General features: G+C 46.2%; 1 protein-coding gene across 8 annotated transcripts in view; it reads left to right on the top strand.

Annotated features, from left to right (window-relative positions):
• Positions 1-633: 633 nt before the first annotated feature.
• The window catches only part of C2CD5 (C2 calcium dependent domain containing 5), a 160,064-nt gene continuing 141,500 nt past the window's right edge, over positions 634-19,197 (top strand). For all 8 annotated transcript variants that reach the window (XM_068277983.1, XM_068277982.1, XM_068277981.1 and 5 more), the window contains exons 1-2: positions 634-718; positions 7,239-7,341. In XM_068277983.1, the coding sequence (XP_068134084.1) occupies positions 7,252-7,341 (90 nt within the window). In that variant the 5' untranslated portion in view covers positions 634-718; positions 7,239-7,251. The remainder of the gene's footprint in view (positions 719-7,238; positions 7,342-19,197) is intronic.

The following is a 19,197-nucleotide window of genomic DNA, read 5'->3' as shown; positions in this document are numbered from 1 at the left end:
ACCCTGAGCTGCTTGGTTACTCTGTTAACAGATTGCTTCCCACCAGTGGCGTATCTAAGGAGCTGTGGGCCCCAATGCAAGTTATACAATGCACCCCCAAGCACTCTATACATAACAATTGATACGGCGCACCAAAACCTGCCAATGGCAACTACAGTGTCAGAGGTACAAGAAGGGGATGGGGAACAGTTTACTATTTAAAGTATCTATATAAGTGATTATTATGAGCACAGGACCAATAGAGAGCTAATACTGTAGTTGAGGGAGGGCCCTTCGGGCCCCGATGAGGTCGCAACCTCTGCATACCCTATTGCTAGTACGCCCCTGCTTCCCACTCCCTACACAGCTGTGCATCATGGACTGTTAGGATGGAGGCATACAGCGAGCTCTGCCATCCCTGCGGATGCCCATCACAAGCACATAATTATCAAAACCAGTGTAACGAAACCTGTCTCTATAGTGGAGCAAAAGCCCTGATCTCCCTGCATTGTGACTGTAGGCTCAGCGCCTAGTCTGTGAATCCTGTCTGCCTCACACCCACAGGCTGAGGCTGTAGGCTGAGTGTGCAGCTCTGCTCTTAACGCAACTCCTCCCTTTCTGTCTCCTAGCACAGCCCGTACTCCCGGGCGGAAGCGGAAGTGCCGAGCTGTGGGGATGTGAGGGGCAGCTAGGGAGATGTTAGGGGGACGAGAAGCTGCAAGGCTGGACCTGTGAGCGGGTGAGTGACCCAGGGGCGCCGCAGTACGGAGGGTTCAGACTGCAGGGGCTGCTGTGATACATTTAAACTCCACCACAGCGCCATTGCACTGACCTGACTGGGTGACAGAGCCTTCACTCCCTGGTTGGGTATGCCCCGCCCACAAGATGGCGGCCTCCAGTGCCTCCTGCCTCTCATGATACGCATTATTAGCTCCACCCACAAGATGGACGCCTTTAGTGCCTCATGCCTCAACCATGACACTGTTACAGTTGCCATCCAGAAGATGGCAGCACTTACTATCTTCATCATTATTATATAGGTCCTAAGATACCTGCTTACAATCAGCTATGATATACAGTGCCCTTATATACTATATGCATATATTTCTCCCACAGGACTGTGGTCTTTATTGTCTCAGCCATGTCATTAATTATAAATTCCATCCACAAGATGGTGGCACACAATATGCTTGACATTGCTGTTTAGTTTTCAAGTTAGGAGTTGTGAGTGCCTTATTCCTTCAAGCAAGTCTGAAGTGTCCTGAAAAAAAGTCAGATACTCATGTATGGAGAAGAAAGGCGCTGGATCTCATAGAGCCCACGCGGTCCTTTTTCAGTGTCCTCACTCCCTTATTGTCCTGCATACAAATTTGCCTCCTCTGGGAGAACTCGGAAGGCTTTAGGAAGCACTGATGCCTCCGAGTCGGATCTGGACCACGCATGCGCGATTGTGCGCTAACATGCACAGTACAGAGGCACCCAGCTTCAGAAGCAGTCGGGGAGACAGAAGTGTTTACAAAGCTGTCTGAGGATATCCAACGGTGTATTCAACCAATTGGTTGAAGAGCTGCAAGGGGAGGGGGGGGTCCGGGGGAAAGCATAAATCACATTGGTAAATTACAGTGCTAAGTGCTTAGCAGTTGCGTTTTGCCGTTTGAACTAAGCCTCAAAGATTTGGTGTGTAGCCCCTAGATGCCTGAAATCACTAACAAATCCTTGAACTTCTGATACTCATATTGTACAATCTTATAGTTTATCAATTCTGTATAATAATCATTCTCAATCATGTAGTCTTAACATGCATGAACTGTCACAAGGAACAGAGGAACTGTAATATGATGGATTTACAGTCTTTAAAGAGACTCCGTAACAAAAATTTAATCCGGTTTTCTTCCATCCTACAAGTTCCAAAATCTATTCTAATGTGCTCTGGCTTACTACAGCACATTCTACTATCACCATCTCTGTAATAAATCAACTTATCTCTCTCTTGTCAGACTTGTCAGCCTGTGTCTGGAAGGCTGCCAAGTTCTTCAGTGTTGTGGTTCTGTGATGCATCTCCCCCCTCCAGGCCCCTCTCTGCACACTGCCTGTATGTTATTTAGATTAGTGCAGCTTCTCTCTGCTCTATTATCTTTTACAAGCTGGATAAATCCTCCTCTGAGCTGGCTGGGTTTTCACATACTGAGGAATTGCATACAGGCACAGCTGTCTGCACTCTGCAGGAAGAAACAGCCTGACACTTCAGTGGAAGATAGCTGCAGGGGGAAAGAAACACACAAATGATCTCTTGAGATTAAAAAGGAAGGCTGTATACAGCCTGCTTGTGTATGGATGTATTTTCTATGTGTGGACATACTGTACATCAACATACTTCCTGTTTTGGTCAGGGCTGTGGAGTCGGTCCGAAAATCCACCGACTCCGACTCCTCAGTTTAGGATTCCACCGACTCCGACTCCACGACTCCGACTCCTCTAATTTGCATATTACAATTTTGTTGCTTAAAAGTATGTAACATGAAATTCGTCTCTTAACTGCCAACGCTTAGGAATTTTACAAGACAACTGAAGTGAGAAGGATATGTAGACTACTATATTTATTCCCTTTAGACTAAAACTAGTCCTTGGTAAGAGTACTTGTAAAAGGTACAAACCGGAACAAAGAACATCTATCAGGCCCTAGGCAATGTAACTGTGGGTACATGTAAGAATGATGTGCAGGTACTCTGCAGGGGAATGAGGAGATTGTAAACAGACAACACCTCTGTGTTCAATGTGCACAGCATTCTCAGTGGATTCCCTGCAGCTCTGTGGGGAGTGCATATGTAGAGTATAGTACTACTTTGTAACAAAGTAAACCTGAGACTGATAAAATTAAAGTTTTATACATACCTGGGGCTTCCTCCAGCCGCCTTCAAGATAATCAGTCCCTCGTTGTCCTCCTCCACCACCTGGATCTTCTGCTATGAGTCCAGGTACTTGAGCCAGTCGGGCGTAGTGCGCATGCACACACTCCGCCGCCGGGAGCGTACTACACCTGTGCAGCACTATTGCGCAGGTGCAGAATGTTCCTGGCTGTGGGAGCGGCATGCGGCCGGACTGCGCTGACTGGCTGAATTACCAGGACTCCTAGCAGAAGATCCGGGTGGTGGAGGACAGCGAGGGACTGATTAGCCTGAAGGGGGCTGGAGGAAGCCCCAGGTATGTATAAAACTTTACTTTTCATCCGTCTCAGTTACCCTTTAATTTGTAGTCACCAAACCAAATTTTAATAACATATCAAATTATTTGATTTCATCAGCAAAGGGAGTGCATACATTTGCATAAATCAGCATCAATGCGGAATTATTTCCATCTCGTTGACCATCTCTATTAGTGACACGGCTACACATCAGGCTTTATTCTTACAGCATAGATGTTATTTAGTATATATAAGAGATTCCTGTGTACACATCATATATACAGTCACAATCAGATATGTATATCTGACCTTAAAAATACGGGGACTGCTTTATTAAAGCAGCACAAGTAACTAATTTTGATTGGTTTATTTCATTTTTGTGGACAAAGCACAGCTATTACTGTATATATACTGTATATATACATTATTTTTAATGACTATTATCTGAGAAATAGAACATTTTATCATATTTTCTATTTTAATTACAGTTACAAATTCATTAGGAGTCGGAGTCGGTGCATTTTTTCCCGACTCCGACTCCAGGCACCCAAAATTGCCCGACTCCACGACTCCGACTCCGACTCCACAGCCCTGGTTTTGGTGGCCATTTTGTTTGTTTATAAACAAACTTTTTAAAACTGTTTTTAACCACTTTTAATGCGGCGGGGAGCAGCGAAATTGTGACAGAGGGTAATAGGAGATGTCCCCTAACACACTGGTATGTTTACCTTTGTGCGATTTTAACAATACAGATTCTCTTTAAACTACATAGATGTACATAGGTGCCTACACATGCTCAATTAGTGTCAGCTTTAGCTATTGTGGATTGATCACTAGGGCAGTATTTGAGGCCACAAGCATGAACTGTTCAGTGGGGAGGGATGACAGGCAGTGCACAATCGAGTTGCATACGGCAGTGCAGGGTAAGTAGTAAAATTGTGCTTGTTAGTCACATCCTGTCAGGTTGCAGGTAGTGGGGGAGGCGGGGGCAGGAGGATTGACTCTACCAACAAACTAAAGGGACAGCAATGGGGTTGAATATGGCTACATCTTATGCAAACATCTTCATGTACACTTACAAAGAACCATTTGCATATACTCATGATACCTTTTTGAAACTGGAAGTTTGTTGGTTTCATTATGTTGTTGATATTTTCTGCATGTGGGCTGATCCACATTTGACTTGAGCCTCATTGAATTTATCCAGTCACTCCTGGATAGATTATTACTATTATTGATTTATAAAGCGCCAACATATTCTGTGGCGCTGTACAAAGTAAGAAATAAACATGGGGTAAAAAATAATACAGAGAGTAGTGTACAGCAGCATACAAAATACACAATCAGTACAACATTTTGCAGTAGGAGAAGAGGCGCCAGCAGAATAAAAGTGGATAAAACCTTTAAAGAGAACCCGAGGTGTGTTTAAAGAATGTTATCTGCATACAGAGGCTGGATCTGCCTATACAGCCCAGCCTCTGTTGCTATCCCAAACCCCACTAAGGTCCCCCTGCACTCTGCAATCGCTCATAAATCACAGCCATGCTGTGAGACTGTGTTTACATCTGTAGTGTCAGTCTCAGCTGCTCCCCCGCCTCCTGCATAGCTCCGGTCCTTGCCCCCGTCCCTTCCCTCCAATCAGCAGGGAGGGAAGGGATGCAGGCGGGGCCTGGAGTTCTGCAGGAGGAGGGAAGAGCAGCAGACTGACACTATAGAGATAAACACAGCCAGCTCTGACAAGCTGTTTGTCAGTAGCGTGGCTGTGATTTATGAGGGATTTCAGAGTGCAGGGGGACCTTAGGGAGGTTTGGGATAGCAACAGAGGCTGGGCTGTATAGGAACACCCAGCCTCTGTATGCAGATAATATTCTTCAAACCCACCTCGGGTTCTCTTTAAAATTTACTAGGAGGAAGTGGTGGACTTGCCTCCATAAAACAGACACGAAAGACTGTCTGAAAAGTAGCAATCACATTTAATATATAGTACCCCAAAAAGTGCAACGCGTTTCGCAGGCCAAGCCCGCTTCATCAGGCAATAAACGTGGGGACAAAACAGAATTTCAGCAATAGCAGGTGTAGCGCTATACCTGCTATTGCTGAAATTCTGTTTTGTCCCCACGTTTATTGCCTGATGAAGCGGGCTTGGCCTGCAAAACGCTTTTCCTCACTGATTTGCCTTACTTCGTTTATGTTTTAACATACTACACTATATTGGGCTCTCGGTTCTCTACATTTTACAATCAGTACAAAATACAGAACTGGTAATTACAGTGATAAAATTACAATGAATAACTGTGTACCAAATTCCAGGACACAAAAGGGGGGGGGGGGAGAGCCCTGCCCATGCAAGCTTACAATCTAAAGGAATGGGGGGGAACAAGAGGTGGGGTAGTATTCAGTATTCATACCTAGAAGCAGTGTGTTTTTATTATCTAGTAAAGAGTACAACTTGGCCAGAAGTCAAAAGAGGAATGGCCTAAGTTAGAGCATATGCTTGACAGAAAAAGTGAGTTTTAAAGGAAGTCTTTAAAGGGAACCTAAACTGTTTGAATTAAAATAAGATTCACTTACCTGGGTCTTCTCCCAGCCCCCTGCAGCCATCCTGTCCCACGCCGGTCTTCCAGTCCCCTGCCACAGCTAAGTTTCGTTTAAGGGGAGCTCGAAGCTAAGTTTTGTAGAAGGGAAAAGCGAAAAAGGTTATGCGCGGCCAGCGGCCCGCAGACTCCGAGTTCTATGAGCATGTCATCAGGTGCATGATGTAGGACGCGAGCAGCCTGGCCAGCGCCTGCGCAGTAAAGCCTGGCTCCTGCTACCCGGGAAGAGGGTCATGGGGGGCTAGACAGGAGAACTGGGGAGCGCTGGGCATCAGGACAAGTGATAGTATATGCTTGCTCCCCCATTTCTCTTACTCTTTTTTTACATCTGGTATCCTTTAAGTGGCTGAGTGTCAGCATAGAAGTCAGGCAACTCGCATTGGTTATTAGAGAATGAAGAGGGCAGCCTCCGTATCACTCTCACTTCAGGTTCCCTATAAACCTTATACCAAAGTTTTCAGTCTTTAAAATAAGAATCATGGACTCTTGGAAAGTTCTTTCTTGGACTAGTTCTACAGATGCAATGATGTAGCTCATAAGTTTATTTTCACCAGGTTTGCTTAAAAAAAAAGTGCGCGTACAAAACTTTTCAGTATTTTTATATCTTAGACTGGGGATTAATTTGGTAGTAGAACAATCTGTGGCTTTACTGATGCAGTACTTAAAGGGGAACTGAAGAGAGAGGTATATGGAGGCTGCCATGTTTATTTCCTTTTAAGCTATACCAGTTGCCTGGCAGCCCTGCTGATCCTTTACCTCTAATACTATTAGCCATGGCCCCCGAACAAGCATGCAGCAGATCAGGTGTTTCAGACTTTAAAGTCAGGCCTGACAAGACTAGCTGCATGCTTGTTTCTTGTGTTATTCAGATACTACTGCAGAGAAATAGACCAGCAGGGCTGCCAGGCAACTGGTATTGATTAAAAGGAAATAAATATGGCAGCCTCCGTATACCTCTTACATCAGTTCCCCTTTAAATATTTAACATTACTCTTGCAGAGTCCACAGACTGGTTACTGATAATCCGGCCCTATAGTTCTCAACACCTGCAACAAAGTGAGGAATTTCTTTTTCTTCTGTTAGATAGTATAAAAAGACTCAAAAAGGTTTGGCATGAGCAGTACATTTGGTGCTAGTCTAGTTTAGGGGTCACAGAAGGAAACCTCATAGGGAGCAGATCTCCAACCAAAGCACCTTCTACAGCACCAAGTGTTGTGATTGGCCAAATAGTGTGGGCGTAGTTTGCTACAACCTATTGGAAACCTAGCAGTTCAAGAGGGTGCCGTCCACCCAATCACATTAGCTGAATTTCCCTATGAGGTTTTCCTGCTATGTCTCTTTGGATCGGTGGTGTGGGCAGGTTTGGATCTTGGAAACTAGTCTACAATAAGAAGTGAGGGCGGTCTGCAATATGACTGATTGCACATCTGATATATGGATGAGTATTGTACTGTGCGGTGACATTGCCATCGTTTGTCCTGCAGGAACCTGTAAAAGATGCCGGGGAAACTGAAGGTGAAGATCGTGGCTGGGCGCCACCTGCCCGTCATGGACAGAGCAAGTGACCTGACGGACGCCTTTGTGGAGGTCAGACATGTTCATGGTGTCACACAGACTGGTCACTGTTTGTCTTGTGTAATGCTCCAAATCATCTTGTTACAGTGAATAGGAAATGCCTTCACCAGCAGAAGAAAAACATGCAGGAGGATTGCACACTACATACATTTTGTTTAGTACTTGAAGAGGAACTGAAGTCAAAATAACATAACAATATAAATTAATCAATCATTTAGTCAGTTTGTCCATTGTAAATGCTTTCCTCTCCCTGACTTACTGAAATGTATCACAGATGGCAACATCTTTGGTACTGACAGCTGATCTTTGCAGAATGTTCACTTACAGAGTTCTAAAACCAGTACACAATATACCTGGTCTCCCAGAATGCTTGGGAGGAGGTGAGGGGATTCAGCCATGCAATGGGTTATAGGCAGTTACATGGCACTGGGTTGCAGGCAGTTACAAGGCAATGGGTTACAGGCAGTTACAAGGCAATGGGTTGCAGGCAGTTACAAGGCAATGGGTTGCAGGCAGTTACAAGGCAATGGGTTGCAGGCAGCTACAAGGCAATGGGTTGCAGGCAGTTACAAGGCAATGGGTTGCAGGCAGCTACAAGGCAATAGGTTGCAGGCAGTTACAAGGCAATAGGTTACAGGCAGTTACAAGGCAATAGGTTACAGGCAGTTACAAGGCAATAGGTTACAGGCAGTTACAAGGCAATAGGTTACAGGCAGCTACAAGGCAATGGGTTGCAGGCAGTTACAAGGCAATGGGTTGCAGGCAGTTACAAGGCTATGGGTTACAGGCAGTTACAAGGCAATGGGTTACAGGCAGTTACAAGGCAATGCGTTACAGGCAGTTACAAGGCAATAGGTTACAGGCAGTTACAAGGCAATAGGTTTCAGGCAGTTACAAGGCAATAGGTTTCAGGCAGTTACAAGGCAATAGGTTACAGGCAGTTACAAGGCAATAGGTTACAGGCAGTTACAAGGCAATGGGTTACAGAAAGTTACAAGGCAATGGGTTGCAGGCAGTTACAAGGCAATGGGTTACAGGCAGTTACAAGGCAATGGGTTACAGGCAGTTACAAGGCAATGGGTTACAGGCAGTTACAAGGCAATGGGTTACAGGCAGTTACAAGGCAATGGGTTACCGGCAGTTACAAGGCAATGGGTTACAGGCAGTTACAAGGCAATGGGTTACAGGCAGTTACAAGGCAATGGGTTACAGGCAGTTACAAGGCAATGGGTTACAGGCAGTTACAAGGCAATGGGTTACAGGCAGTTACAAGGCAATGGGTTACAGGCAGTTACAAGACAATGGGTTACAGGCAGTTACAAGGCAATGGGTTACTGGCAGTTACAAGGCAATGGGTTACAGGCAGTTACATGGCAATGGGTTACAGGCAGTTACAAGGCAATGGGTTACAGGCAGTTACAAGGCAATGGGTTACTGGCAGTTACACGGCAATGGGTTACAGGCAGTTACAAGGCAATGGGTTACAGGCAGTTACAAGGCAATGGGTTACAGGCAGTTACAAGGCAATGGGTTACTGGCAGTTACACGGCAATGGGTTACAGGCAGTTACAAGGCAATGGGTTACAGGCAGTTACAAGGCAATGGGTTACAGGCAGTTACAAGGCAATGGGTTACAGGCAGTTACAAGGCAATGGGTTAAAGGCAGTTACAAGGCAATGGGTTGCAGGCAGTTACAAGGCAATGGGTTACAGGCAGTTACAAGGCAATGGGTTACAGGCAGTTACAAGGCAATGGATTACAGGCAGTTACAAGGCAATGGGTCCTGGCAGTTACAAGGCAATGGGTTACTGGCAGTTACACGGCAATAGGTTACAGGCAGCTACAAGGCAATGGGTTACAGGCAGCTACAAGGCAATGGGTTACAGGCAGTTACAAGGCAATGGGTTACAGGCAGTTACAAGGCAATAGGTTACAGGCAGTTACAAGGCAATGGGTTACCGGCAGTTACAAGGCAATGGGTTACCGGCAGTTACAAGGCAATGGGTTACAGGCAGTTACAAGGCAATGGGTTACAGGCAGTTACAAGGCAATGGGTTACAGGCAGTTACGTGGCAATAGGTTACAGGCAGTTACAAGGCAATGGGTTACAGGCAGTTACATGGCAATAGGTGTGACAAAGTGACAAGGTAATGGGTTTCAGATTTGGTTATTGTAAAGCCCTGAACTGAGATCCCCCAAAATTATTGCAGCCCTTCATCCATTAAATGTACCTCCTCCTGAGTATGCTGGCACTGCTCATTGTCTTTGGGGTCCCCCCTGTTCCTGTCCACGGTCCTCTTCATATTCGATGGGATTCTCCAGTTGAATGCTAAATCCCCCCAAGCGGCACTGCGACTGACTACTACGCACAGTTTTGAGCTCATTCACTTTCTATCAGTGCCCAGGTGCAGCTCGAAACTGGTGAGAGCAGTCCATAATTGCTCTGTGTTGCTCAGAGGAACTTCCGGATGGCTGCAGAGATAAGAGGACCTGGGAAGGGGGAGTGGGGGGGTTCCGAAGACAACGAGCAGCACAGTCTGGAGGAGGTAATCTAGCCTACCATGGGCTTTAATTCCCGATTCAGGAGTACCTTAAAATTGAATTGAACATGTATTGCTGACCACTGCTGTTTACCTTGTAATAAGGGTACTTAAGGCATGTACACTTGACTGACTTTTTCAAACTACGGCTCATCAGACTCGTTCTGACTACAGTTGCATGTGAGTACAGGCTGTCGTCAGACTGATAAGACTGATTTTGACTGATCCGCTGAGATGATCTGCCGACCCGTAGTTTAAAAAAGTCTGGTGTGTGTACGCGCCTTTAGAAGCCTCGTTATGCATGAATGCTGACCATGCATTGTAAGATAATGAGCAGATCAGGCTAAGGCTCAACACACACCATACAATCGTGGTTGTTCAATCTTACCACTTTCATGTAGTATAAAAGCTTATCCAATCAATGATTCAAGGTATTTTCAATCTGTTGACCCTTATACTACTTAGATTTGGTAAATCTGTACAACCAAGATTGTATGGTGTGTGTTGAGCCCACGGGCGATTCTTTTATCTTCTGCTCGTTTTCCTTATCTTTTTCCATTGTCCCGCCCACGGTATCGAGCGCGAAATCGATCCGGCAGGTGATCGGAAATTATCAATCGAGCCATCTAATGGCTCTATCGTACCGTGTATTCCCAGCATTAGACATCAGTTCTAGTGTTGATCACAAAAGGAAACCGCTGCTACTTCAGTTCTGCTCAATGCAGTACAAATCAGTTGCTTGCGCATCACTCACTCTCGTTTTACTTCCACTCAATTACATTAGGAATGGTCTTTCCTTATTTAAGTCTGAGTAAAAAAAAAAAGAAAAAACTACTTAAAGTGGACCTGAACTCAGACCTCCTCTCTGCTCTAAAAGATACACAACAGCATAATAACCTTTAAAGAAAAACATTTCTAAACATACTGCCATTAAGTTACATTAGTTATGTAAATTAAAATAGATAGGTAATATAATCTCTTACCCACCCTGTTTTAAAAGAACAGGCAAATATTTGTTATTTCATGGGGCATCCATCTTTTTCATGGGGGCAGCCATATTTTTGGTTGAAAGGAGGTGACAAGGAGCATGAGACACAGTTCCAGCTGTCCTGTGTCCTGATCACCCCTTCCAGCTGCGCGCGCTAGGCTTCAAATCTCAAATTCAAAATGAAAAAAAAAATTGCGCCAAAACTGCAGAAGGAGAACAACATCAGAAATCCCATCAAGCTTTGCACAGCATCAGGGGAAAAATGCCCAGGCAGTTTTGTTCTGTGCAGCTAAAAATGAGGCTTAGGTAAGAAAAACAGAGGTCTGATGCCTTGAAACTGTTAAAGAAACACCAAGACTTTTCAGTGATGCAGAGTAGATTTTTAGTCTGGAGGTTCCCTTTTACCTCCTTGGCGGTAAGCCCAACACAGTGTCGGGCTAGCCGCCGCAGGGGATCGTATGGCCCGGGAGGATTTTTGCCTATAAAATGTTATTTATAGTCTTCAGCTAGCACTTTGCTAGCCAAGTATGCCCACCCCCAAGTGCCTTCGGTCCCCTCTGATCGCTGCCGATTGCCGCCGGTATACGTACCCCCCAGGGATCCCCCGATGGCGCAGCCTCCCAATCAGCTCCCGGCTTCGCTATGGGGAGGATCGGAACTGCGCATGACGTCATGATATCATGTCCGATCGTCGCCATAGCGACAGTGAAGCTGCATGGAGAAGCTGCGGCTCTTGTGGGATTGCGAACGGGTAATTCCCGGCAGTGATCAGGGGGATCAGAGGGGAACGGAGGCACTTGGAGGGCATACTTGGCTAGCAAAGTGCTAGCTGAAGACTATAAATAACATTTTATAGGCAAAAATCCTCCTGCGGACGCAGACATTGAAACGGTGTACCGCCAGGGAGGTTAAACAAAAACATTTTTGTTACAGCTGATACAAATCCTAAAATAAATCTGCACAGTTTCTACTTACTGATTCATGGAAGCAGACATATTGGGCTTGATTCACTAAGGGTGCTAAGTGTTAGCACGCCAGTGAAAAGCCCCTTAGCACGTGTAAAGTCACTTTGCATGCACTAATACGCACGCAAAGTTTGAGCACTTTTTTTTTTACTTGAGATCAGACACACATGAGAGGGAATTAGACAGGCTAAACTCTCTGAAACATACAGGGTGCATTTCTCTATGTTTTCTTTCTGTCTTGTGCAAGAGTTCCGGTCCACTTTAAATTCATGTTTATTTTCAGTAGATTTTTGTTACATTCAATGTTTTTATTGAGGCTGGTTTTACACTTATTTTTTGCGTTGACGTCTGACATTCCCCGTCCCTGTCTGCATGTCAGGGTGCATTTCCACAGGGCTGCCGCGTCCGTATCAGAAATGGATGTGGCACCCGTACTAATGGGAATTCACATCCATATCCCTTTGCCGTGCCATGCACAGCTATGGGGATTCAGATGCATGCTGCAGAAAACTGCAGTATGCATATTTTATTTATTTATTTATTTATTTTGCTTACACACTATTCAGAGGCAACCTATTGATTTCAATAGGCTACAATGATACATCCAAAACCGCACGTGGAAAACACCTGCGATTCACGGCTAGGGGATATAAGTCTTTGGGCCCTACTGCCCACAACCCCGACGCCCCAAGTACGCACTGGGCACTGCTATAGCCCCAATTAACATTGCAGTCTATGGCTGCACCCAAATTACCTGTCTTGGAGATAAAAGGATAAGATGACGGTCAGGAGCGTTTCTAGGGTTCCAAGAGATCCAGGGGCACTTTGGGCACTCCAGCTAAAAATGGGTGTGGTCGCGCACCAGAATGTGGGTGTGATCATGGGTGGAGCCACATTTACATGAACTTAAAGCGGATCCGAGATGAAAAACTAACTATAACAAGTAACTTGTCTATATATCTTATCTAAGATTTTGATAGTTTACACAGCATATCTAGCTGCAAACAGCTTCAAAAGTTTATGATTATTTATTCCTGTGATAGAATGAGGGCAGCCATGTTCTGTTTGTCACATTGTCACAGGCTGAGGGCTGGAGATGCTATCAGCTTGCCTGTGTGTAAATTCAGTCCCCTCTCCTCCCCTCTGCCTCTGAAATCAATGACTAGTAACCTCCTCCTCCTCCTACCCAGACTCAGGTCCCATAAGCCCTTGCTACAGTGCCAAGGCACGAAAGGAGCTGTGGACGAGGCTTGTTTAGTTTATATGGAATTGGAGTATTAAAACAAAACGAAAAAAGTATTTGGCTTGAGGAATGCCCTATAAACTATATGAAAGGAACACAATTATGCAATAAGTAAAAGAATCTCGGATCCACTTTAACAGCAGTAGGCCTGCCCAGCAAAATGTTGGATGAAGCCCCCTTACTATTAATACGAAAAGAAAAAAACTTGAAAAAAAAAAGTATAAACATAACTAGGCAGCGTTACCTGGTTTCTGGGCTGGCTATTGTGACTTTCTGCTGGGCAGGCTGGCCTGCCACCAGGTTATCTGGCAGTTCCCCCATAGCATTCCCTGACTTTCTAGTGGACCCCCTCCCATGCTACCACAGGCCTCCCGTTGAGGCACCACAACTTCCAGCATGCCCCATAAAAGAATCAGAGCTCCCCTGTATGCCCCCATAAAGGCATCACAGGCCCAGCATGGCACCACAGCACCCAGCATGCTTGCCATTTATGCGCCACAGCTGACTCTGCCTCTGGCTCATCCTGGGTCACCCCAGAATAGATCCGGGGCACCTGCCACTGATCTTTGAGGCTAGCAACGCCCCTGACGACAGTACTCCAAACCTGGCTTGTCCATTATGAAGCCAATGGAAGTGTAGGTGAGCAGATACCTCATACTTAGAAATGTAGATTTCCCTCTCATGATGGTCGCACTCCAGAAAAGGATAAAATAGTGCAGATACAAGAAAGATGAGGCGCCACCCAGAAATAATTTATTACAGTTTGAAATTGTATGAAGACAAGTGTTGGCTTACCTCCAAGATGAGCTGTCATGATCAGCCTTTATCCTAGATAGAAACATTTGGCAAGTGCTAAGCCAGCACCTTTTTTATGTATATTTTTTGTTATAGTGAGCTATTTATTACAACCTTTTTTTCTTGTCTTCTGTGCAATAATTAGAACATTCTTCACATAATTCCTCAATAATCTCAGTCAAATCTGACATATCCATCATCACATGTGTTACTTCTGAGAATTTTAGCCCTACGCAACCCTGCTTTATGTTGTGTACACAGAGGAGAGTGACATTTTTCTTCGCTTGTGTCAGCAGATTCTCACCGCTCCTCTTTTTTTTACCTTTCCCTAAAGTTTTAAATTTCTTTGTGTTGAAAGGTGTGGCCTCGTTCCGAGAATAGGCACATTCTGGTGTCACTGTAACAGGGCTGTGCAGTCTAAGCAATTTTGGGGTACTTGGAGTCGGTGATTTCATAAACTGAGGAGTCGGAGTTGGATGATTTTTGTACCAATCTTTAGCTTTGCCAAGGGCTGTGGAGTCGGAGTCATTTCAAATAGCCGCAGTCGGAGTCAGTAATTTCATAAACTGAGGAGTTGGAGTGGGCTGATTTTTGTACCGACTCCACAGCCCTGGACTGTAAGGCCTGGGACCCACTTACAATTGCAAAAAGCTCTTGAGTACAGTTATGACACATAAAAGCGGAGCGATTTCCAGAGCAAAAGTGATTTTTGGCCCTGGTTTCACTTATGAAATCACTCCAGAAATGCAGCATAAAAGGCGATTGTGATTTCCTGGATCACGGCCATTCACTTTCAGCAGCGAAGTGCTTTTGGAATCACCAACTATTCCTAGAAAGCATAAATCACAGCTGAAAGCGCTTTAATGGGTCCCAGTCCTTAAAGGATACATCCAGGCATATTAACCTGTAGCTGACTGCATCACGCCGGTGGGTGTGGCCGCGGAGGCAGCCCCAGGAGCGCCGATTGCCGTAAAGTCCTGGGGCTCTGTATTGCAGGAGAGCGTGCGCAGGCTGCGCGCACATCTCCTGCTCGGGGGGCGGAGCTCCACCCCGCCTTCAGTAGAGACGGCGAATCGCCTAAGTACTAGTACAGTGCTGCGATCTGCAGCAGCGATGTACTGGGGACAGCCGTGTGATACGGCTGTCTTCTCCAAAGGCACAGGGATGATCGGCTGTCATAGGCTGAAGCCTATGACAGCTGATCTCGGGGATTGGCTGGCGGGGGGAGGGAAGGGGGAGTGCAAGACAGTAAAAAAAAAAAAATTGTAAAAAAAACCCCACATAAACATAAATAAACAAATAAACAAACATCTGGGGGGGCGATCAGATCCCATCAACAGAGAGCTCTGCTGGTGGGGAGAAAAGGGGGAGGAATCACTTGTGTGCTGTGTCGTGTGGCCCTGCAGCTTGGCCTTAAAGCTACAGTGGCCAATTTAATTAAAAATGCCCTGGTCTTTAGGGGGGTTTAACACTGCGGTCCTCAAGAGGTTAAAAAACAAAATCCACTTACTTGGGGCTTCCTCCAGTCCCTGGCAGCCGTCCTGTGCCCTCGCCGCATCTCTGGTGGCTCCCGGTGTCCTCTGCTGCAGAAGCCGATCTTGCCAGGTCGGCTTCCCGGGCGGCTTCTTCTGCGTTCCACTGCGCGGTTCACGTGGTCTGGCCAACGCCATCAGGTCTGTACTGCGCAGCAGTTCTGCGCCTGCACAGTACAATCCTATACTTTTTAGAAAACGGAAAGACAAGTGTGACCCCTGCCTTACAGCAGCTATTGTAAGTTATAGAGAAAACTGACAAATTGCGCAAGATGTCAGTTTTTTTTCTGCGCACAAAATCTGCATTCAAGTGTGATCTAGCCCATTGGTTAAAGGACAACTGAAGCGAGAGGTATATGGAGGCTGCCATTTTTATTTCCTTCTAAGCAATATCAGTTGCCTGACTATCCTGCTGATCCTCTGCCTCTAATACTTTCAGCCATAGACACTGAACAAGCATGCAGCAGATCAGGTGTTTCTAACATTATTGTCAGATCTGACAAGATTAGCTGCATGCTTGTTTCTGGCTTAATTCAGATACTGCTGCAGCCAAATAGACCAGCAGGGCTGCCAGGCAACTGGTATTGTTTTAAAAGGAAATAAAGAGGGCGCATGCGTGGCGCTCACAAGGCATGACATGTCCTGAGTGAGCTCCGCTGACGGTCCGGAGCGAAAGGCCCTCTATTACAACTAGCATGGATGCTACGACCCCCTACTTGCACCCTAACCTGCATGATATGACACAGAAGGGGAATCGATCTGCAAAAAGCAAAAAAAACACGCTCCCAGGGGACTTTGTCAGCACTTCTCTTCTCCCAGGCTTCTACGCGGAGCTCTTCCAAGATGGCGTACGGCTCTGCCTCACGCAACAACTCGCCACCCTCTACCAAAACGAAGCAGTGCCAGACGGATGGATCCCTGCGAACACCCCCCCCCCCCCCCCCCCCCCGAGACGCCCAGCAATCACCCCCATGGGACAGGCAGGAACTACTAGCCGACATAGGCAAAATGCTCAACACTGAGCTAGCCACGGCAGTGAAAGACATCACGGCTCAGCTACACAAGGTAGGCCAGAGGATGGGAGTTCTTGAGAACCGCATGGACTCTGCGGCAGATGCACTTAGCGACGACAAGAAGCGTATCGATGATCTAGAAACAAGGGTTGAGGCCGTGGAGACCAGGCTCGAGGACTACGAAAATCGAGCCAGGTGCTCTAACCTTCGCATTCGCGGCCTCCCCAAATCCTCCGGAGCCATCAAAGAGGTAGCCGTCAATCTGTTCTCTGCATTACTCCCACAAGTCGACCCAGAGATGTGGCGGTTCGATCGCATACACAGAGCCCTGGGAAAACCGAAAACCCCAAACACCCCACGAGATGTTATCTTACAACTACATTTTGGAGAAATGAAGGAACAGATTATGATGGCCGCCAGAGACCTCGAGGACCTTCCGGGGGTTCCCTCATCCATCCACATCTATGCGGAATTGTCTCCGGTCACCCTACATAGGAGAAGGCAGCTCAGACCGATAACTCTATCACTTACTCGCGAAAGAATACGCTACCGGTGGAACTTTCCGTTTGCCCTGAACTTCACCTTGGAGAACTGCTCCCATTCCATTAAAACCCTGGAGGAGGGTAAGTCTGTGCTCGAAGAAGCTAACATTCGAGTTGAGGTACCCGAAGCTCTCCCACTACCACAGCGAGGCCCCAGGCCTCGGAGAGAGTGGTCTGAGGTGGCCCGTCGGTCACCCAGCTCGTGACTTGCTAATACCAGCCATGGCTTTCATTGTTCCTTTATAACCACTGTTTTTTTTTTATTCCAGTTTTGAATTTTTTTACTCTTTATTCAAGCCTGATCTGATCACTGAGGCCCGCTGTGACACCTCTCGCTGAGATGACTGCTACACTACTCCCGCACTTTTTTACCCCGGGTACTCTCTTTACGGTCCATAAGTTCACTTTCTTTTGATTTAAGGATCATCAGCCGTATGGTTTTTGCCACGTATGTGCTCAAAGTTGAACGATTGTTTTGCAAAGGTCACCCCTAGCTCATTTGGAACCTTTATTGAGCGTTCTGGCATGACCCGCCTAATCTTCCATCTACACTTAACTGTGATTTTAGAAGGCCACATTAGCTACTTGCACTTTGTATTTGCATACCAACTTATTATGGAGTTATAATTTCATTGCTTGTGAACTCAGGTGCTGGGGGTGGGGGGGACGGGGGACGGGTCTCGCTCGAGGGCGGGGCATGTCCCCCTGCTCCCCCCGCACCCTCCGGGTCCCCGGGTTCGGGCCTGCCCCAAGGGCTCCTGGGTGACCTACAATCTGGAAAATTGACGTCTATAGAGCTATGATTAATACTGTTGTAACTAATGCTTGGGTCTGGCTGGGGACTCGACCTACATTTTTGGCTTGTGCGGGGCCTGCTCGGGTGGGCTGGGGGCCCTGGGGGGGGGGGGCTGGCTTCGCCCTCGGGCGGGGTGTGCCCCCCCCCCCCCCCCCCCCCCCATCTTCATGGGCCTCCATCCGTCCCGGGCCTGCCTCGGGATTTTACGACCACTACTATTTTCTCTTATCTCGGGTCCGGGTCACGCCCACGCTCTTATGCTGGGGTCGGTGATGCCAAAGTTTATATTATTTTGGGCCCTGTTCCTGACTGTCAGGCTATGTTGTCCCTCTGAAGAGGTCTAAAAGGGGATCATGTACCTCCTTTGGCTTTACTTCATGTCACTAAGTGACGTCCTAGTGCGGCCTGTCTTGTTATAGGTCACCCTAGAAACTTCCCACACTCAAATCCAGGGTAATTTCATATGCTCTACTTCCAATAGGGTTAAATGCTCTTTATCTCATGTGGTCTCACACATTTCTCCTAATAGTTCAGCATTGCTTCCCCACCATATCAATGGTTCTGACGATTTTGTCACATCATGTTAGGGGGTTTAATATCCCGCAGAAGAGGAAAAAAGCGTTCCTAGACTACCAAAAACATAAACCTGATATAATTTGTTTGCAGGAGACTCACTTCTCGGCATCTTCCTTCCCACGCTACCTTTCCCACCATTACTCAAAATCATACTTATCAAATGCTCCTACTAAACGTTGGGGTGTGGCTGTCCTGATCCATAATTCCCTTCCACTTGAAATCTCAAATTCAATCATAGACAAAGAAGGCAGATTTATTATCTTAAAAGCCACCCTTCACACACAACAATTATGTCTTATTAATAGCTATTCCCCACCTGAATCAGCCTTCCGAACCTTTCAGCTCATTTTTAATAAGATTGATTTGTCTTTTAATACACAAATTATCTGGTGTGGAGATTTTAATCTAACACTAAATGACTCACTTGATAAGTGTAATAATTCCTCCGACAAACTTTCAAAATCTCAGAGAGCCTCACTAAACTCATCCCTCCACACAGCATCCCTAGCTGATTCTTGGAGAGAACTCTATGCTAGCAAACGAGGATATACTTACTTCTCCCCTCCTCACAATTCTTATTCCAAGATAGATCACATTATCATCTCAACCACCTTAATCAGAGCCCTTTTATTTCTTAGACATATTTATGCTGCCTGGTCAGACCACGATGTCCTTCTACTCGGGCTTGACTTGAATTCTTCTCTGAAACTCCAACGCACTTGGAGATTAGACGAATCTTTATTACTGGACCGTTCAATTGCATCAGATATTACTGAAAAAATACAGTACTACTTTTCTGAAAATGACTCAGAAGAAGTATCCCCCCTCACTTGCTGGCTAGCCCATAAAGCGGTGATTAGGGGCCACCTAATTAATGC

This window comes from Hyperolius riggenbachi, chromosome 3 (genome assembly GCF_040937935.1).
Source record: "Hyperolius riggenbachi isolate aHypRig1 chromosome 3, aHypRig1.pri, whole genome shotgun sequence".
NCBI classification, from domain to species: domain Eukaryota; kingdom Metazoa; phylum Chordata; class Amphibia; order Anura; family Hyperoliidae; genus Hyperolius; species Hyperolius riggenbachi.
The sequence above is the reverse complement of the archived record's forward strand: the minus strand, read 5'-3'. Positions and strand labels throughout refer to the sequence as shown.